The 22,615-nt window shown below is 38.2% G+C and overlaps 1 protein-coding gene across 3 annotated transcripts in view; it reads right to left on the bottom strand.

The window, feature by feature from the left end:
• Positions 1-22,615, bottom strand: part of MRPS27 (mitochondrial ribosomal protein S27) — a 44,234-nt gene that overhangs the window by 14,336 nt on the left and 7,283 nt on the right. For 2 of the 3 annotated variants that reach the window (XM_042053929.1, XM_042053928.1), the window contains exons 3-4: positions 21,725-21,795; positions 19,756-19,814 (exon numbers count right to left, since the gene is read on the bottom strand). In XM_042053929.1, coding sequence (XP_041909863.1) covers positions 19,756-19,814; positions 21,725-21,795 — 130 coding nt within the window. Of the gene's footprint in view, positions 1-10,461; positions 10,599-19,755; positions 19,815-21,724; positions 21,796-22,615 lie in introns of all 3 variants that reach the window. The other variant, XM_042053930.1, reaches the window with a different exon arrangement.

Consider the following 22,615-nt stretch of genomic DNA (forward strand, 5'->3'; position numbering starts at 1 on the left):
TGTTACTATTAAGATCTTTATGCTGATCTTTATGCTCAGATCAGGTTTCACCTGCCCTAGGTGCTATGCAAATGAAAAGCAGAACAGCTTCTCAACCAAGTAATTTTCTAGTTAATTCTAACAATTAATTACAAATCAGTTGCACAGGAATGAAGAGAAGGGACTGGTGCACAAATGCAATATATATGTATGTACAAGATCCCTCAGCATTAGACACTTCCATTAATCCATTATGTGGTGGGAGAATTGGAAGTGAGAGGGAAGCAACTACACTGCAATCTTTAATTGTTTCTGATCCATATAATGCTGGAATAAGCTCTGTCTCCACAGTACTAGCCGAGAAGAGAAACCAACAGAGTATCTGGGGTTTTTTTAAAACTAGACAAACCAACCAAACATTGTGGCAGGCACTTGTATTTGAAACTGAATCAGGAAAAAGAGGAGGTTGCTCATCATTTTGACAAGCATTAACATCTTCCTCCTTCTCTTTGTTCAGCAAACAGGATATAATTAAGCAAGGCAATATGTTCAGGGACAGATGAAAAGACAGAAGGAAGTTAAAACTAAAGAAAAAAGAGGATTGAGAATGATTTAAATAAAGGAAACCTCTAGCAACTGCTGTGTGTTTAATGGAAAGACCAGAAGGTTATCTTGCAGATGCCTGGTGCTGAAACTCATTTTTCTGAGAACTAATAAAAACCTGAGATGCCCAAGATTCTTATAATGTGTTCAGCAAAGACAAGAAGCAACTGCAACAGTATTAGGGAAGCTCTCTGTTGGTACATTTTAACGTTAATGGCTAAAGAATCAATATGGTCATCCTTCCAGTCACTGAACTGAGAACATCTGCCTCTGCGGGGAATAAAAAGAGAAATATCTGTAATACAAGGAGATCCTGAAATACCAAGGTCATTGTGAATCTAACAGCACACAGTGCATTACTCTAGAATTCTCTTTATTTTGAAAAGTCGTTCGAATGATGCATTCCAGAAACTTGATTTTCACTAACAGTTGCTTTGTACTTGCAAAATGATTATAACTTGGAACAGATACAAGGAGTGTACAGCCTCAGTACAAGGCAACCAGAATATTTCTAGCCAAGCAAGTACACTCTCTTGCTCACAAAGAGGCCAGCACATTGGGTTAAGAATACATTGTCAGTTTACTAAGTTACTGCATAAAGCCCCACTGCTCATTATTTACAACAGTGCTGGGGTGCTCACGCTGTGTGAAAGAAACCAAACAATAAAAAAGTTTAACAGATGCTGAGAGTGTTTCATGATGTGCTGTACTACTACAGCAAGCGTAACTTATTTATATTGGTGCCCCCACATACCGCAGAAAAGCTGAATTCCCGCCCTATTCATTTATTTCAGTCTTCCAACTTTCTTTGGTGCCATCAAGTGGTGATGCACTCCAGTGCTGCTTTCACACACCCTGTCTTCTCAAGGGAAGTAATACAGCAGACCTGAGAGCAAACAGAACCCCTTGCTGGTCTGCATTTTTTCCCCTAGGTTTGGTAGAGGGGAGTTCATTGCTTTGGGGACAGTCACAAATGAGGAAGATGGTGAAGGAAAATCTGCTGGATTACAGAAGAGAAAGCGCTGTAGAAATAACATACCATGAGGAAGAGCTCTGCTCTGCTCTTCCTGGTAGTATAGAGGGAAAGCCAGCTCAGCAGATCAGTTCCAATTCTTTGCTGATCACAAGTTCCATTTTGTACTCTATGGCTTTCTTAAGGGCCAGTCCAATTCCTGGTACTCCCAGAAGCTATCCTTATGCAAGACACTATTTTTTCTCCTCCCCGTGAAACAGAAAGAAGAGATCCTTCCTTTTTCCACCTTTACCTGACCTAATGAGAAAGCACCTTGTAATCATCATACATCCTACACTTCCATCTCTCTTCTTTTAGAACCAGAGAGAAATATGGGCCTGCATGTTCATATGCTTTCATCAGGAAGCAAGAGTGCCAGATTTCTTCTCATCCACTTAAAATTCTAAATATAGTATGAAATATCTCTGTAAACCAGGAAGAAGCTCTCTCAACGGAATGAATCCAGAGCAACTCCACATTCTACACGAGTCATACAGGGCCGAGAAGCATCTTACCATTGCCATGTTTTTTTCTTCCCAGGCATATTTTTTCAGCTACAGTGCATAATGATCAAATGGATTCCAGGCAAGCTTAGCTTAGAAACCGGAAGCCTGTCATCCAAAACTCTCCCTTTGTTTGTCATTTCAAGCCACAGGCCTTGGGGAAAATCATCTACATTTTAAATGGACCCAGAGGCATTGCTCATACAACAGTGTCAAAGAAAACAGTCCTGGAAAAGCAATCGTTATTGACAGAAATTTCCTTTTAAACATTAACAGAACTTTATTTTTCCATCTCTTCTTTGCTGCCATTTTAGCCTTCACCTTTTTTTTGTGTAAATCCTTTAAAAATGTCATGTGTAAACCTACCAGTCCTATAGTAAATACCTCATGCATTAACGGCCTACACTCAAATAACAGAGAGAACACATTGCTTTTGCGTTGAAATAAAAAACTCAAGTGTATGTGTACAATAAGAAATCAATTAACAAAAGCAGTAATAGGACAGGTTAAAAAATTAGACACGACAGCTGTAACAGAGCACAGTCTAAGGTTGAGGCAGAATCTTACACAAGCAGAAAATTGGTTTGCAGACTCCCTGAAAAAACCCCCACATTCAGCCCCTCTTCTATTTTAATTTTTATTGACTTTCCCCCATCTTTTATTTTGAACTAATTTAACTTGATTGCTTTGATGCTAAAATTAATTCTTCTAAATTAAGGTCTCTTCACCTCCACATAAACTCATATTTCATGCCACCATTTTTTGTCCAAGATTTGCACAGAGCTCTTACACCGCTGGTGCATGTCTGATGATGGCTCCAAAACAGACCTAAATGATCAGATACGGAGAAACTGCAGTGCAGTACCACAGTCAAACATTAAGGCTGAACAGGAGACTTAAAGGATATTTTTAGTATCAGGTCTTGTTTCATGTTATACCATATTCAGCTTTTAGTTCTGTTCACTCCAATGTTACAGGTTCACCTTTTTTTTAACCCTTAAGCTTAGTAATAAGACTAGATCTGGAAGAGGAGAAATTTTGGATAGAATTATATACTACAGTTATTTAGGAAGACTGAGGACATCACCTGGGTAACTTCCCTCTTCCAATAACTGAAGGGAGAAAATTCACTATTCAGTAGTTTCAGGGTAGCTACTGCATTGCTTAAAACAACATTCACTCAGCTTCACAAAGTCTCTTTCTAACAACATCACATAGCATTCACCATATAGCAGCTAGGATGTAGTTTATCCTTTACTGACCTATCTATTTTGACAGTTTTTAGTGTTGAGTAACAAATGACAAGCTGAATTTCTGACACAACAAGCATTTCTGCCCATTGCTGTCTTTAATCACTAAATGCTCTTCCCCCTTTTGATGAATTTAAGGCAACTTTGAGAGCAACACATAAGAAACAAGCCTTACTACATTGAAAGCAAAAACAGTTCTATCAAAGAGTTGCAAAATCCTAGACAAATTTTATAAATTTCAAAATAATGTATGAATAGACAAGCAGTTTATCACAACATGAAAGAAATGCTTTGCTTATACACAAATAGACGTAAGAGCCATCACAAAAGAAAGCCTATGGCAAAGTTTGAAGCAATTCGTATTTGCAGTATTGCTATAGTTTAAACAACTACTGGCACTCCTGAAAAATACCTGAACTATTTATCAGTCCTTCCATCCAGAGGCAGTAAGCATAACAGAACTGCAGTGGAGCTGCTCTTCCAACCTTTTGCCACCAGGTTACACCAAGCAGCCTTGAACCTCTCTGGAAACATTTGCAAAGCACAAAGCAGGAATCCTTCAGACAACTGGATTAATTTAGTATCTCACAGGCTCACCTTAAATGTCTCAAACCCTTATTCTAATTAGTTCGTAACCAAACTGAAAAACCAAAGCCAAGGCTCAAACAACATACACTCGATACACTCTTTGTCCCTAGGAAAACTCTTCGAGGCTGTTAAATGTGTTTCTTAAAAAGCTTCTCTAGTGATGTAGATTCAAAGTACTTCAGAACTATGCACTCTCTGGCAGAACTCCAATGGAAGCTCACTTCTCAGAAGAACACGAATCAGGATTACTCTGTGTCAGCTTGGTTGAACATGCTCTGTGTGCCTAACCTGAAATAAGATGACATCAGTCACAGGCCTTATCTAGCTACAAACTAAAGATCTTAACATTTAAAAATACAGTATCAACATGATTCCTTGTTCTACATTAAAGGGAAGGTCACCATCTAGCTCACTAGAAATGGACACTTGGGGATCCTCAGCATGACCTGTAGGTGAAAGAACATTGCTACCAAGAGAAGGTGGTGATGCCTGCTTTAGTTTCATGAAGAAAGTAAATATATCACATTCAGTTTTATTTCAAATGCAAACTATGAATAAAGCAATCCCCCTTTTTGACTTAACAGAATGATGAGGTAAACTGCAAAGACGGAAAACAGATTTTTGAATACAATACTTGTATTTTTCTGCTCTTCCCAGGGTAATAGTCACCCACCACCCTTCACCTCTCCCACTCCTTTTAAAAAAAGACAGTCAGGAAGAATCCAATTTTCTTCTCACATACATGAAGAATCCATACTATTTTCACCATAAAGCTGGAATTCACTCAAAGAGCAACAGTTAAGAAGAAAAGGTCATGTCACAACAGTAACAATAATAAAAAGCCCAACATCTTCCCAAACTATTGACTGTAAAGGACACAGCTCTCTGTGACAAATACTTCTGGACTTAAGGTTAAAATGATTTGGTTTGAATATAAATGTAAGTAATACTCTATAGAAAGCATCACAGGCTGAGAAAACACACGGGGAATGATGAAGTGAGCTGTTGCTATAGTGATTCTGATAAGATACTCTCAAGTGCCTCTGCTTGTCCCCATGCAATCATAATAAAGCCTAATTTAAAACCAACTCTTCCATTAATTATATGTTTTTCTGGTATGCTGGCATACAAAAAGAGACACATTAAGAACCATACAAGATACTACATTTATTGCTTCAGGGAAATCTTTTTAATCTAAGCAATTTCTAAGTGCATCAGGATAAAACTTGCTGTTTCAAAGCTCAACAAAGGGACAGTTCTGCTGGATTCTTTTACTTGGATCCCTGAAAACTGATTAATACAAGGCTGTAAAAAAAGGTACATATAAGTAAAGCACCGATTTGATTGTTACCATTTTACTAACTCAGCTATGCCTGTCATTACTTCAACAAACTCAACCTCATCTGAAAGCTAGTACACAAGTTATCAACTTATTTCTCAAAATGAAGAATAAATGTTTGTGAAAGCCGTCTTGCAATTTCTAGTTGCTGTTATCACCTTTTTACCCTGTTCACTTTGCCAAATGATCGCCCACTAAAGACTGCCAGAAAGTCAGTTTCCAGCAGAAAAGCAGCTCCCGCTAGCTGTATTTCGGAAGTAAGTTTAAAATCTTTTGTGTACCAAAAAGTACTTACATCATGGACTTTCTACAACCACAGATAACTATAATTTTACGTCATATGAGGGACTAAATTGCTTCAAAGCTCATTATGTGTTTAATTTTTTAAAAATAAATTACAACAGATGTTTTAGAAAACCTCATCTCCTAGCTATAAACTACTGCAGAGACGTCACAGTGAAGCTTGCTTTCCAGCAACCATTAACCAAGCTGCACAGAGATGTAGCACCAAGGGCTTTCCATACAAAACAGTGGCTCTGAGTTCTATGATAGTTCAAAGAGTGTCAGAGGGAACTGCATCACACATTAAGGTGTTTCTGCCTTTTAGCACTAAGCTTAAACTATGATAGAACACCCCTTTCACATTATATTAAACAGGCATACTTCAGGCATATGCATAAAAATTGCTCTATCAAGAAGAGCAAATAAGGACTTCCTTTTTTTATGGCAGGAAAAACCCTCAGCCTTTGACATTGCTATTACTGTATTTGCAAACAGCGACTTTTTAATAATGCCCAATATTCAGTGTAAATTTAACCTGGGCCAAAATTAACGTAGTTTTGTTAGAGATCTAATTCAGTGACAGCTGCAGTCCACATTGTAAACATGTTGCATTTTCCATTTATTTGACTCAAATTCTTTATCGTTCACAAAATAGCTCCCAGAAGTACATCACACATTAGCTTCAAACTACTGTAACATTACACCCACTGACATAACCCTTGACACTTTTCAGTTTGATCACAGTTGAACTTGCACAGATCATAAACAATGTACTTCTATCTTGAGTATCTCAAAGGCTGCAATACAGAAGTGTACAAGCCAAACTGTTTATTCTGCAGAGTTACTCAGTTTCATACCACATGCGACCAGAGCAAAAAAGAGATGCTGGGAAGACAGTGCTTCAGGAATACAAATATTGAATGGATCTTAGTAACCAACTTAAGCAAAAGAAGAGCCAAACTACGCATTTGCTGCCAAACACTTCACAAACTGGATTTGCACAGTTCAGGTTTCACCTTTTCAGATTTGCTGCCACAGGCACACAGTTCAAGTTAGCCTTATTTTGACCTAATACCTGGGCTCTTTCCATTCTTCACTGCTACAGTCCAATGTCCTTGTGTATTGCTCTCCTTCTGCACCCCATGAGTGAAGGGGAGGCAAAGCTACCTAAGCTGTCAAGTTAAACAATTAAGGTTTTTATATTAAATGTAAACACCTACAAAGAGGACAAAACCCCTGATACCTGTAGTTTCAGCCACAGCCACTGTCAAAAAGGCAAGCATTTCAAAAAGGTTGACCATTGGCGCACAGGCAGATCTTGGCTACCAGGCAGTTTATTTTTCATGTCATGTCTCAATGAGCAATGCTTATTGGTATTTCTTTTTTCTTCCAGCCATGCATTTTCCTAATAAAAATACTTTTAGCAATGAGTAACAAAAAATGCTCAAGTCCTTTAGAGATTTTTAACTGTTCCCTAACCACAGTACTTCTGAGGCATCTAGTTAGCATATCTCTTAGTGTATCTAACTTCTGAGACTAGTGAGACAAAAATGTCCTTTACCGTACTGCATACGTCAATCCCAAGATACAGCAAGTAAATCAAGGATAAACACGGCAAACCTGACTCAAGCATTTTGTAAGGCAGTTTGAAATTTGTGGGCTCTTACCAGCTATATGATTGTTTTACTCTTACTTCTTTTTGGAAAAAGACTGTGCCGTCAGATCTGTTATTTAAAGAGAGAGACAGCAGGTACCTCTCTTTAAGTACTGCATGTACTGTAGGACAAATGTTCCCTTGTGTAGGTAGCTACAAGCTGCACAGTAAAATGAGGTCGTGCTACCCAAAAGAGGCAGAGGATTTCATAATGCAAAAAGGTTTCTTTGTAGTTTCTCCCCTTTTGAGACAGGAACACATCTAAGACTGCTATTTATAAATTTAGGGGTCACAGCACCAAGCCTGCCAGAGTCCAATAAGCATTCAGACAATGCTCTCAGGCACATGGTATGATTCTTGGAGAGTCTTGTGCAGAGCCAGGAGTAGGGCTCGAAGAGTCTGATTGATCCCTTCCAACTCAGCATATTCCATGATAACTCACTAATGCTTTTGGTTCTGCTAATGATTGGTCCACAATGCAAGGCCAGGATGACCTGCTACTTTGCCCTGTTACAGTGGCCTACTCAGACCTTGTATTCAGGCTCCAAACTGACATTTACAAGCACCAGTTCTCCAAGGCATGGTATAGAGCCCTTAGACATGTCATTTTACCCACTGCACAGGAGAACAGAGCAGACAGAAGAGCAGGAGAAACACTACAACTGTGTGCATTTATGTACTGCATGCATTTCAGTCTGGCTTTATTTCTCCAGTGAATCACAACTTTCAAAACAACACAATAGTATCTTATGTAAAATGAACCTGCTGCTTCATGACTTAATCTGGGCAAGGAAAACTGCAAAAGTAAGTGATCACTGCAGGACAGTAACTTCAATGAAGAGAAAAAAAGAAATCCTTTTGCTGGTAAAGTGGACTGTACTGCTCCTGCTGCACATGCTCTGCTTTCATGCTCTTACAGTAGCTGCTGTACCTTGTCCACCCCCAGTCAGAGACACAGCCAGTCTGGTTTGTCAACTTTGGCGCAGGCAGTGTAGACAAGGGGGAGGGAGATGGTGTCCATTTTACACCCAGCTGTCTGCTGCCAGAGGCCATCTATTTAGCTTGTAGCTCAATTTAGTTCAGCTCTGCTCAATCCCTAGTGGAACTCTGAAGAAAGGAGTATTTTTCCCCTTTTAAAAATGAAAACAGTAGTTACAGAGGAGAGATCAGAATTAAATAAACGACAACGTAAAGAGGATTATCACAAAGTTGACTTTAGAGACTAAAGGCAGCTTTATAGCCACACCAATTCTTGAAAAAAATATATTAGTCATAAAGGGGGAAATCTGCTTGCAAATCGCGTTGCCAAAATCTGTAGGCTTTCAGCCTGGCAAGTTCTAGACTGAAGGGAGTGGGGTTATGGGGAAAATAACCAAAATCCCTGTTCACTTTTCAGCAAGAGAAAGGAATGTTCATTGCGTCTACATTTACAGCTGAGCAAACAGGCGTTTGTATCAGCTGCTCTCTTGTATATCCCTCTTCAATTTTAACAACAAACCCAAGAAAGCATTCTTTGTTGCTGCTTCAATGCTCCCTAAACTAGATACTGGGTCTAATCCTCACCTGGTCCAAAACACAAGCTTCCAGGGACCTGCCTCAATCAGCTGAGGACCTGGCACAACACACATGCACATGATCATTAATTAGATGAAAGTTGGGAGGCAAGGACAACCCCAGCACCTTTCTAGGATATGCAGTCTCACATCCCACAGAGACACATCAGTGGTAAAGGCGGAAACCAACTGCCGAAAGCAACCACAGTGTTATTTCTGAAATTACCAACTCCACATTTAATTGAGTCCCTCAGGCTTTAAAACTGATGTAGCAAAGGGGAGACAGAGAGGCAGCCGAAAAGCCTGGAGACATTCTCCTTCAGGGACAGAGGCACGTCAGGATTTTAGGAAATAGGTAAGTGGATATAATCAGCTGACAAGAGTGGCTTGGACTTCTATCTAAGCTTTTCCCAAACCCATACCATTCTTCCACCCCACAATGCCCTCCACAAAAAACCCCAAAGAAAGGTACGGAATGGATTATTCAGGGATTAGTCAACCTAATTAGGAACCAAGGATTTACCAAGTAAATGTCAGAAACAGACATAACAGGGACTATGGCAGAAGGAATAGTTGCAGGTAGCTAAGCAGAGTGCTTGGTACACAGAAGCACAGAAAATCCAACTGGACTCATTCCCGCAGACAATACAGACATTTTATCTGGAGCATGCAGCTTTAAAAATAGCTCACTATTAAAGCAGCATTTAAACAACAAAAAAAACCCCCCAACCAACCAAGCAAACAACCGACCAAGCAAACAACATAGCAACCAACCAACGAAAAACTAAGCACCCCGAATGACCGGTTTGGTTTGGTTTTTTTGTTTTTTTCATTTTGCTACGTAGCACCTTATATTCAGAAATTTGTGCCTTAATTTCCCTTTTCTGGAAAGAGTAATAACCACAGAAATCACCCCAGGAAAATGCTACACCATGATCTTTGCTTATCTACTGATTCAATATTCCTCTATTCAATTACAGCAAAGCATTGTTTTGTGGGTCCATCTGCAATCAAGTTTCTGCCCTTAGGGAGAACACTCTTCCACAGGCACGAATGTATATACAGAAATAAGCAGATATACAAGCTGAATAAATGTACCTACTTATTTTCATTTTTCTTCTGCACTCTAATATTTTTGGACATTTCTGAAGACGGAATTATTTAGGAAAAAAATGGAACCATTGGAATAGAGCTTTTACTATTAACTTTTCAAATTTCTTTATTACTGGGGCAAAAAGGAATGTACAGTCTGTTGGATATAATCAGGTAATTTTCTAAATTTCTTGATAACTGAATCTTGACGTAACATTTTCAGTCCTACAGAAGTATAAACATCAATTTTTTTCTAAATAAAAAGGCAGCTACTTGAAAATTAACATGCCAAATCTTTTAGAAACTAAAGAAAGATGCATGCTAATGTAAATCTACCTCCTCCCCGTCATAATACTTTTGCTTTGGTTATAAAACCATTTTGTCTAAAATGGAGTATAACAGAACAAAGTAAGATCAGATCTATAACTGTGGTGCATTACTCCATCTCTTAACAGGGTTATCTTAAATGTTCTTTCCATTTCCAAAGGCTTTCACCTTCTGGAATTTGTATCACACCTGCTAACTGTTACTACATACAGTGCAGCAACATGCATCAAAACCAAAGATATTCTCAGAGTGCAATAGATTAGACTGGATCCACTCTACTGGATCATGTTACTAAGCTGAACATCTTCACTGTTACCAACAAAGCATGGAACACTTTTCTTCATTACTACGAAGTACAGTAAGATGGTGTAGTCCATTTTTTATGCGCTTGATCAGACCATGTTCGTCTTAGAAGCCTGTGAAATAAACCAAGATTTAAGGTAACAATGATTTAAAATCATATGGACTTTTCATTACATATAGTAAAACTAAGGGATGTCCTCACTGAAATAGTGCATAAGCCTTGTATTTCATATGTTGGCTGAGGTACAACAGGAAAACATATTTTAATGCCTTTGTCCTTCTCTCCATCAGTCTACCCTACAAACTAGCACATGACTTGCCATTATTCAACCATACTGGCAGTTTTCTTAGTAAGTGTGATGTAGAATAGGAATTCACAGGCAGTGGAATGTTAGAGATGCTTTGGTGCCAGCCCTGGTTCCATGCAACCTGCAAGAGCATACATTATTTGCATTGAAGAAAACCAAAAATATCATGAAACTGCTTGTATAAGTCTTACTAGCACTCACATTAGTCTCCTGGCAAAATTTTTCTTCAAACATTGTAAAGAAAAAAAAAAAAAAGAAAAACAGATAGACATCCCTTTCCATGTTAAACTACCATGTGATATGTCCTGGACTGTTCCAAAACATTTCACATTCTTAGTGGATGTCCAGTCCCACTTTCTTACAAGCCTTCCTTTAGTTACAAGTAAGAGAAAACAATTATAAGAAAAAATACAAAGTAAATCCTGGTAAGTGGATCAACTCTACAGCATGTACATTTAACCCAAGATGTATTTTCAACATAACAGCTGTGGCAAGCTATGCAACTCCTATTTCCCAGATTGAGGACATGTGAAACCCGACACTATTTACTGCGTATCTTTACTCTCCAGCTCCTAACTTAATTTTTTCCATAATAAACTTAACACAATACAGGCTCTAAATACTCATCCTGTTCTTAAAATCCATTTTCAATAAAACTCTTGTTCTCATCCGCAGCTGCTTGCAGAGTCCATTTAAGCCAGAAACACTCTGATTCATCCCTTGGAAAACCACCTTTATTGGCAACAAAATAACAATCTCAACTTACCTCAAAAACTACATTTATTCTTTCTTTTACTACTGATTACAGTAAAAGAATCTTGATCACTGACATTCCTAAAGCCTGGTCTGGAAGCCTTTTGACTTAGTACTTAGCCCCCTGTTTGTGACATTTAAATTGTTCAGCATTTTGAGTAGGCTGGTTGCAGTAGGACAAAAACTCGAATCTCCCAAAGTATACGATAAATGCTCTCCCATTTTTAGCCTATTTTATTATTTCGTATGTGCTGTGTAATAATAGATGAAGTTAAAATGGCCTAGTATTTTCATTTGAATGCCTACCCCACAACCCAGTGCTACTCAGCACTACGATTCTGTAAACTAGAGCTAAAAAAAAAATCAACAGAATTCCTATTTGAAAAAAATAAACCAGGTCACAAGCCCCACAAATAAAAATCTCTATTAGATGTATTCATTTCCCCAAGAAACATATACTGTGCCACTAGCTTTACAAGCAGGATAACACAAACTAGAGAAGGCTACTAGTTAAGCAACAGAAAACAGAATTTTTAATAACTGTTGCCCCTTTTACAGCTGCAAACATAATACACTCTTCCCTCTTCTTTGTTATGTTTAGTTTAGCTCAATAATGAGTAATATGTGACTCAAAACAGCAGGAATGCATGCTTACCACATCTAAAATAAAACAGGAATAAAAACTAGCACCTACAACTAAAAAATCCTGACATATTGAGAATCTGCTATTTCACCAAATAAAAACAAGATTTCCTTGTATTGTTAAATTTTAAATACAAAATATGTTCTAAACACTTTCCATGCTGTATTTAATATCATGAATGTTTACACACTCATTAAAATGTGAACATCTGCAGAAAAGTAATACTTTAATTTAAGGTTCTTTCTCAAAGGTGGCTGTCCACACCAGGAAAAATACCACTCTGGTAAACATTTCTCTTTTTTTTTAGAATAAAATCAGATATATAAAATAAACCTGTAAAGAAATACCTGTTAACCTTGAAACTATCTACACAAGAGTGTCTCTTTGCTCAGTAAGAAAATGGTTCCAAATTGAGTACAATCCTTCCAAAGAAATGAAACTGCTTTGAAGAACTTGTTTTCTGCTGCCAGAAAACACCAATAAGGCTTTCTTTAGAAAGCAATCTAAATTATAAACAAGAAACATTATTAAAATATTTTATTTGAATTAAAGTTTCTTGCTTGCCGATCTAAACTGAGATCAACAATTCAAATAATTCTAATTCTGATCAGCCTACCTGCAAAAAGACAGCTCTGGTCTACAGCATGTCAAGATTATTCCATAAAAAGTTGATAGTAACAAGTAGTTCATAGTTATTTTTTCTACTGTATTTATTTTGATTCAAAAAGGAAATACATACTTGCACCACACAAAAGAATGATTTAGGTGGATGGATACAATAATCACAAAGTTAACAGTTCCTAAGGAAAGGTCCGTGGTAGCCCTCGTTATGTTTGTAGGCCTAATAAATGGGCAGCTGGTGGCTGCCACTATCAACATAACTGAAAGAGGAAAGATTGCTGTACTGTTTAACACTATTCGGGAAAGCTAAAAGACAGGGAGCTCAACAGAAACATTAACTTCATATACTTTTTCTTCTATTTACATGGGATTGGAGACAGCTCAGGGGCTGTAGTGGAACCTGAAATTCCTTGCAGAGGAAGCCAGATGGAGTTAATTCTCCAGTATATCTTTACAATTATTAGTTGCATTAGTCATTAACTAAAGCTAGCAAAGCAGCAGATTTTTGCTTGTACTTGTTTTAAATTCCAAAACTTGTAAAAGGTTTTAGTCTGTCCAGGTCATTTGTATTCATACGAACAGCTCACTCTCTACATTTTTGGCTGCATTTAACCTCTGTCTGGACTTTCAGTATTTCTAAAACATAATGCAAGATCTGCCTCCAGACAGGCTGTTTGCTGATGCAGGGGTTTACTGTACAACTTCTAGAATGCCACCGGATATAGCAAAATTGACCTTTAAGGATGAGTATGGGTCAAACTCAGATAAAATTGCCCTTTCTCCTTCAATATACGAGTTCAACAGTTGAGATCTGGTCACATTGTACTTCAGACTATTTCCAGTAGAAGCTACTAGACAGAAAGCTTTGAGCTGCTGGCAAGAAAGATGCTGGGTGAAAAATAGGGAAGTCCTGCTAATATTCTTTTCCTCCAAGAATTGTAATGAAAGCCTGTCTTCCAATACTAAATGAAAAATGTATCCATATGGTGGACCAAGTCACTTCTGTCAATTTCTGAATCTGACTGGCTTTGTCTTTCTATTGACATTGAAATATTGTGGAGGAGAAGGAGAGATTACCCCCAACACTGATATTGCATTCTGTTTGTAGAAGAATCCTTTTTTTCCTCGTTTTAAATATGAAGTTTTAAAATCCAAATGCTTACCCTTCTAGTGTCAGCAACACACACAAAAAAAAAAAAATTAGTGTTGATGGAAAGCCTTCCAACTTTTTGTGCTTTTATATGCAGTGCCTAGAAAGTTCTTGTCCAGTTTCCGCCAAGTTTACAGAAAAGTGTATTCAAAAGTACAGATGAACGATGAAAAGCAGATGACTGAAAAGGCATGTATTACAGGGAAAGATCTTTCTGAACGCTCTTCAGTGTGCTATCTTTATTGCTCGTTCTCCTGCACTTCACAGCATGTTACGCTGAGCACACTGAAATCTGATGCGGTTACAGGAAAAGGTTTGCTGAAATTCGGCTCTGAGTTCTGAAACATAGCTACTAATTGTTTTTTCCAAAGATTCCGACAGTTCAGACTGTGACAAACCACAGACAGAGGACGACAACAAAGAAACTGTGAAAGATGACAGGGAGAGTAAGAACATGTGCCCCTCAGTGCAGAAATGAGTGAATGCTGGAGCCAGGAGCACAGTGCAGTCTGTACAGCCAGAACACTTATATCTGACAGCACTGGCTTGGATAGTTACCAATATTTCTTCACATAAAGCAGCATCGCACACTGGCAACCACAGTGGAACAGCACTAAACACTAGTATTTCTGTCATTCACATGAAAATAAGTAAATATTCCAATGAGGTAAATGTCTCTGGTGTTTCCCTTCCTTGTGCCTGCCTACCTGCTGAAGAACTGCCCAAATCTTTTGCAAATGAACTTATTTTAGAACACTCCACCTAGAGGGGCATCCAAACTGGTAAAACATACCATTTGGCCTACAAGGTGTATTTTTCCCTACAGATGCTTCCACCACTTCTCAGTATCATTTCAAAATATAACTGCAGCATTACTTGAATAGCAGGCAGATACTTCTGACTCATTTATTTTTATACCTTTTTATTAACCCAAATATTTCTCTAGAGGCATTGAAAACCAAGACCTGATCAGTTAATGAAATCTATTTCACCTACAGTCTTAAGAGAATGAGAACATCTCAAAGGAAGAATTAAATACGTTACAGGACTGTGTCTACATCTCTTTTATTTGTGCTGGAACAGGTTAATGGTAGTCATTATGTACTGTAGATTTATGTACAGAAACAAAGAGAATGAATGCCATGTAAATATCATTCAGGAATACACTTTTTTTGGTCCATTGTGATAATTTATTATAAACAATACTTTAGAGTAACAACATTTTTAGAACTGCTTGACTGGTATGAAAGCAAAACTTCTGCACCCACAGAACAGACATGCATAGAAGAGTGCAGGTGAAACTTATTTTGCATGTAATGTTGCCTTAAGCAGTGATACACAGGTATTACTAGGAAAAAGCACAATTTCATATGTACAGAGATCACAGTCCCAAAATGATTTAAAGGCTCAAATCAGGCCTCAAAACTGTAACTTACTACCATCCAACCTAAACAATTCTATGATTCTATAAAAGACATTACATTTAAGAATAATTTCTAATCATTTGCTATTGTCCCATTTTGTGATTACAATCAAGCATGGACCCCAGGTAATAAATCCTGAAGTCTGCAGAAACAGGTCTGTTTTCAAAAAAACCAATTACCAATCACAGGAAGGTAATAAAAAGATTTAGGCAGATTGTGCAAGAATTTGCAGAGCACATGCACATATAAACACATTCTGCAGACAGCGTGCATACTTTTTTCTACATGGTGGGTCATGGGTTTAATGCAATTAAAAATTCTCTTGAGGAATCTCAACATAAAAACTTCACCAATTCTTTTCACACACATTGAAAAATCTTTGTTGGCATAAAACCTACATACAAAATCAGCAGTTACCTCATCACAAAACCTCTCTTCATTATGCTAATGTTTCAATCAAATGAAAAACACCCTGATGTGTGAAATAGTGACATCTCAGTGAGACAGGACAAAGTAAGGCGAACTGCAGATCTTTGATCTGGCTGAAAGTGCTCTGCATTCTGATGAGAATTTTTGTTGGGATCCTAGGAGATGAAAGGATTTTTTTAAAGTCTGACAGTTAACAGAGGGGGGGAGTTATTCAGAGAAGAACAAAAAGAGGAGCACTGAAAGCAGATGACATCATGCCTCAAACTGGCCTTTACCATCTTACTGACATGTTCCACAATGTAGCATAGCAGTTTCCACACAGCTATTCTTGAGAGCTCAAGATCCTCTGTGGAGGCAGTATGGCTGGAAATCCACTGCTTCAAATGGATAGAAAATAGAAACAGGTCTAAATATAATACACATATCTTATTTTGGCTTCGTAAATGCATTATGCTAATGCTCCAGAATACACTTTTTGAAAACATGTTCTGTGCCTCACATAATAGAAGAAAAGTCTCCAGTCTATGAAGCTAACAATTACAAGTTCTGTCACTCCCGTCTTCAAGAAAACCCCACACTGCAAGCATGGAAGTGCCATTACTTCCCTCTGATTCTTCCCACAGGTAGTTTGCCTTTTGTATCAGGAACATCTTCCAATCGTGTAGGGGCCTTGGAACTGTTTACCCTTCACCTCAGATTGCCAGAGGCACCAAACACTGGGGAGAGATATCAAGTTCCCCTCTCTATTATTCTACAAGCAGCTATGGGAAAAACCAAAGGACTCTGGGAGCATTCTGATTATTTATGTTCAAGCAAATGCACATACAGTCAACTTACCAGGCCACATACATGACACCTGTTTGCAATGCATTTGTATACCTCAGAAGATGTAAAACATAAAAAACAGACATGAAACCGGTTTTACTTTGATACTGCCTTTCTCCTGTTTAGAAGTTTATTCTTAAATAAACAGAAAAATTGTGCTTGGAACTTTCTCGCTAAGGCAGAAAAAGAGATTTCTCGTCCTTGTCAAAGCTTCGCTGCTTCTTAACTTTCCCTCTCTACCCCCCTCATCTATGTTTCATGGTGTAGCCATTTACACAGGACACTTCTCAGTGTCAAACATCCTCCCAGCTGCAAAGACCTATCTTTATAAAAATGTCTTTCATTTAACCTCCAGCCTAAGCGCAAAATGTAAAGACCAACTAAAGGGTCTTGCAAATACCCACCAGATCTCCTATATCCTGAAGCCAGAACATTTATTTTCACTTGACAGAGAAAATGCTATTATTATTAGGATTTTTACATTAATTACAGACCTCTCTACGCTGTTTCACTACCTGCATACACATCCATTTTGAGAATAGTTTCATGGATCAATGCTGGAATGAAGTCTCCTTGAAAATTGATGCTAACATCACCAAAAGACTAACCATTTTGCAACACCAAAACAAAGCAGCATTACAGGGACACACAGAAGAAAAATTCCAGCCAGAGCATGTCTGACGGGCCATGTAACAAGTCAATACTTTTCTCTTTTCTCCATACAGACTACTAAAATCTGTATCAATGGCAAATGATTATATTTAATATGCACCTAACTATACTCTCACTAGACACAGGAAAATTTTATCTTAGGAAAATAGTAAATAACCATAATTGGTTTTGAATTGTAACTCTCTCCATTAGAATGTGTACTTAAAGATAGAAATCCTGTTTTTTTACCTGATGTACTAACCAGGCACAGATTAAGACTAAGAAGGATATTTTTACATGTTAAGAGATTCCCACAATATTCTCTCCCTCTTACTATGGACCATTTTTTATGCTTCTAATTTTTTGTCACTCTTTCTGAACTTCTTTTTTCAAGAAGAAAGAATCTGTAAGATACATTACAGACACCTCACTATCTGGATTTTATCTGTACCATTTTGAGACTTAGCAATTAAAACTACCACACTTTCCTTTGCATGTCAGGGAAGTCAAAGGTCTCTTGGAATCCCTGACCCTAGAGTGCCTGACTCCATCAGAGAGGACCTAAGTACATGTGGCATAATATAATGCATTCAAGAATGTCACTAAAAGGTACTAGAGGGCTTGCATTAAACTGGCTTTACCTTCTCCTGCTTCCATGTCTGCTGTTGCAGGATGGAGAACTGATTTCTGATCACAGATTCTGATATGACTAATGAAATCTTGGTCAAAAGGAATGAAAACTCCACTAACCTCCCCTCTGTAAAAGATTCTTCTTCCTACTTTTATTCTTAAACTACAGGATACTGCTAGTATTAACCAGCTGGGTTTCTACTGTTTCCATCTTGAAGTTCCAAGGTTCAGATACTGTCCCAACAGTACCACAGAATCAGGGACATCAGAAGTCTAACGCAGTCACGTACTTAAAACTGTGCATATACATAAACCAGCTATCCAGAAAACACCGTAACTAAAAAAACCCGATCATTATTATTTACAAATAACAACCTGACATTATTTGTAAGGATGCTCTCTCATGTGCTTTGACAGGATGCGTTACTTTCTCCTCCACAAAACTTAGTTCTCAAAACATGTCTGCAACCACCATAAAAGAACTAATTTATTCTAGTGATCAGCAAGAATTGCTACCTTCTTAAAGTCAATATTAAGAGGTATTGACACGAAGCAAGCAAGCATTCAACCTGACACTACCAGAAAAGGTACCCTGTACACTTCAATCAACACAAAAATAGTCACTGAAAACCCTAACAACCCATGCATAAAGTGAACTATACAGCTTATCTGGGAAACACAGAAGTACTAAGGGGATAATGTATTTCATTCAGCCTTGACTTGTGTCTTGGGGTGACTTTGTGATGTGTATCCCATATCGCTGCCCTATGCCCAGAAATTAATTCTTGTGCCTTTCCGTGCCTCTAAACTGAGCCTGAGAGGGAGAAGGGAAAACTGAGCAAAACTTCTTCAAAGCACTTTGCAGCTTGTTCAAGGTCACACAGAGATGGCAACTCTTTTTTTCCCAGCTGCGGCAGCGGGGCGAGGAAGCACCCGGCTTGCTGCTCCCGGGTCAGTTTTTGGCCAGTTGTTCAGTTTCTTTTTCTCCGGAGAGAGACTGAGAGTTGAAGTTTTTTTTCCCGCCCTGGAATTCCAGATTTTTTTCCCTTTTCTGCTGGACTGCTTCAACTTCAGAGCACATCTGGAGGACTTGCCACCAAGCACAGAGGGCCTGGCCCTGGGCCAAGCCCCAGCTCCAAGGAGACCAAAGGGAGGACTCAAACGCTTTCCCAGGCTTTTTTCTCCACAGCAAAATTTTATTATTTAGCATTATTTTCCTTTTCCCGTGTGGTTGTTAAATAAATAGTTTTTATCTCCTTCACTTTCCTTCGAGGAAAATTTATTTTTCCCAAACCTGGTGGGGGAGGGGTGGTGACCTGCCTTCTCTCAGAGGTTATATTTCTAAATTTGCCCAAACCAGCACAACTTGATCATTACCACAAGATGACCATTTTCATTTTTTGGTGTTGTAAGGCAACAAGCTTCCTAGAGTCCTCCACTTAAGACACGTAAATATCATATAGCCAATCTAGATAAATATAGACTCAGAGAACAAAAAAGAGTTTCAGAAGGAAAAACTGTGAAAAACATGATTCCTTGTAATTTCAGCATCTCTAATGTAAACCACAGCTGGAGGTTGCATTAGCTGCTAGTTCAGTATTGCAGATTAACGTGCATGACAGGAGACATGCCAGAGGTCCAGAGAAGGGCAGCCATAGCCATGGAGAGGTTGCCAAGAAAGCCCTTGGCTGTGAGGTGCAAGACAAGTAGATGTGCAGATTTTGCAAGACAGAAATCAAAGCCAAGAAGCTGGAAACGGTCAGTCTGCAAAGGACAAGACTTCATGGTATTTACTTGTACAAGTCAAAGTTCATGCTGGGGAGAAAAGATGCTTACTTGTAAAGGTAGTATTCGGCTTGATCCACTTCTTCTCGTGAAGAAATGTTGTCAACAAACTGATTAAAAAATAAGAAATAAAAGCTTAAAAGGGGAGCACTCACACAAAGCATATTAGAACAAAGTGCAATAACAAGACACGTTTGTTTGGCATATTTAGCTGTCTGACAGTACTGGAATTCTTCACATCTTTGCTTGCTCCTAACTCTGGTTTCTTCTAGACTGCTAAAACTCAAACCTTTTTAAACTGAGACAACTCCCTTCCTTAATTCTGAAAAACTTTATGCACCTTGAAGGCCATCTGATGATTAAATACCTACAGCCCTGTAATTCTGCTGTTCCTCCAAATCTTTTGCTCTTTAATCACACCCTTTATTTTAAGCGTACATTCAGATCCTTACATTTTTGCCAGAATTTTGAGTGAGTCTTGACATGCCTCATTTCTTTTTCCAAAAAATATTCTTTTCCCTATAGTTTGCCAGTTGTGCCTATTCATACTACATATTCTGAAGCATAGGGACAGCAACATTTTGTATTTCACTATACTTATAAATAATGGTAAGAAAAAAATCAACCCCCATGCTGTAAAGCACAATTGTCCTCTCATTTACAATCCTGTCTTCTTACAAAACTCCCAGTTCTATCAATTACTTAAATACAAGCCAAGTTTTCAACCAGATTTTGTCTTATGTTAACAGTGAATCCTGTTTTCCTGTAAGTTTTACTAACATAAGCATAAAGATGCTGGAACTCTACAGCATCTTCATAATGTAATACCTTCAGTTCAGAATATACAAACATGTTCTCAAGGTCAGTACTTCTCTTTACCCTAAGCCTAAGCTAAAAACAGTAACTTCAGCTGCCTGGTATTTGGTCTCCCATTTCTTAATTCTCTTTCCATGCGGTATACATAGAGATCTCATCTTCTGAGCATGGCAATACCACGCCTGTGTGCTTTCCGTACATTTCAGAAAAAAAGAATATGATGTTAGCTCCAGGTATTGGAAAGTGGTGCTGTTTGACAATCTGAAAATGCCATTTCTCCAGGGAGAGAGCCCAAAGCAAGAAAGGAATAAATCTTCATAAAAAGGAAAGGAACACCCATATCCCTCATGGACACTGTCTCAGAAGCAATCGTCAAGAATGCTTGATCTGTATAAATGCTTGCTCTTGTAACTGAACAAAGCCTTCTGCGACACCTCAGTTAGTGGTGCAAATTATCCGAATCAGTGATATTACTAATTAGGGATATTTACTGAGGTAACTCAGCTTCTCTGGGTAATTTTGAAGACTGAAATTAGTTTGCTATTTTGTTTTTTAAACAAGTGACATATTTATTTTCCTGTTCATTACAAACACTCATTTACACAGGGAATTTAAAAACAGATCCTGTATCTCTGCTTTTCCTCCCCCCTTTCCAGATTAACCCATCCAGAGGATGGAACTGGTTACTAATTTCAGTAAAAGCAGTGGCTTTGCTTAACCCATGTCAGCATCTGTTCTGCCTCAGTCTGCTGCAACGAAAGAAAACTATAAAGCAAAATATGTCCACCTCCGCCTCACTCTGAAAGGAGCCTGGAAGTGGAGGAAGACAGACAATGCAGCGTACTAATTCAATGCATTCCCTTAGCTGCCTGCGTTCTTATACCAGTGCCTCAGGAGGCTTTAAAGCTCTCACAAAGACAGAAAGGCAGGAAGGCAGGAAACACATAACCCAGTAACAGTGAGGCCTGATTTTACTGAGAAAAAAAAAAATTCTGTTTGGAAGACCCTATGGTCTGGGTACTAACTAGCGAGTACAAAGTATCAATAAAACAGCTTTATACAGCAATTTAACAGTATAACAAGACATTTATGATCCCAGAACTCTCAAAAGAGGTGATATCATTTATCACCTCTCAGCTCACTTGATTACACAAGCATTCCACAGTCCCTTCTACCACTTTATGATTGGGATTTATTTCCTTACCCGGGCTACTGTCAAAGAGCTGACAGGCAGTTTTCTTTCATAGGTTCTGTCCATTAAGTGGGCTAAGTCAGCTGGAGAAAGCAGAAAAAGAGTGTGTTTAATCAACTGGGACAACAGGAAAATCTGCAGAGCCATTATATAACCTAGAATAGAACCTGTGTCCATGAAATCAAATTCTAGGTTCTTAACGTCTCATTTTGAAATTTTATGAAAACAATACTTTCCATTACTGTGGAACACTTTAACAGAAAGTAATACATTAAAAAGTTCTCAACGTGATGATCCTAACTTATTAGAAAAGGAGGGAAAAAAAGCAAACTACTCTATATATAATGTGCTGGATGAAATTAGTACAACGAACGTAAGTAATCTAAAACAAAAACTTAGCAGATTTCCTTAAAATTCCCACTTGCTTTCAAGCCTAGTACATGCTGGACAGTGCTTTATGCATGGACTTTTATTTTATGGTAAAACAATGAGACACAGAAACATGTAATACCATACTGATAAACCTTACAGTCATGAACAGCAATCCAAAGAAATCCTGTTAATCAAATGGGGCACTGTGCCAGTAGCTAAGTAACTTTATAGCATTCTGCTTCAGCAGTCATACAACAATATTAATCTGACCATGCAGGAACTTAAACTTCTGACTGTTGAACTGGTAGCCAGCCATTGCATTTAATGAACTTAATTGGAAGTTAAATTAATTTAATTTGAAGGTTTAGTTTTGTACTGCTCCTGGAAAATAAATGTGACTCATAAAGAGTAAACTGTTCAACATATGCTGAATGTCATCTGTTTGACCATGAACTGATGATATCAAATCCATAAGCTGTAGAGACTTCAATTGTACTCCTTTTTGCTATTCTCCCCCATCTTGAGGACCAG

The sequence above is a fragment of the Corvus kubaryi genome, unplaced genomic scaffold (assembly GCF_017639235.1).
Source record: "Corvus kubaryi isolate FWS band 111438036 unplaced genomic scaffold, C.kubaryi_AGA036_p1.0 split1-37296, whole genome shotgun sequence".
NCBI lineage: Eukaryota > Metazoa > Chordata > Aves > Passeriformes > Corvidae > Corvus > Corvus kubaryi.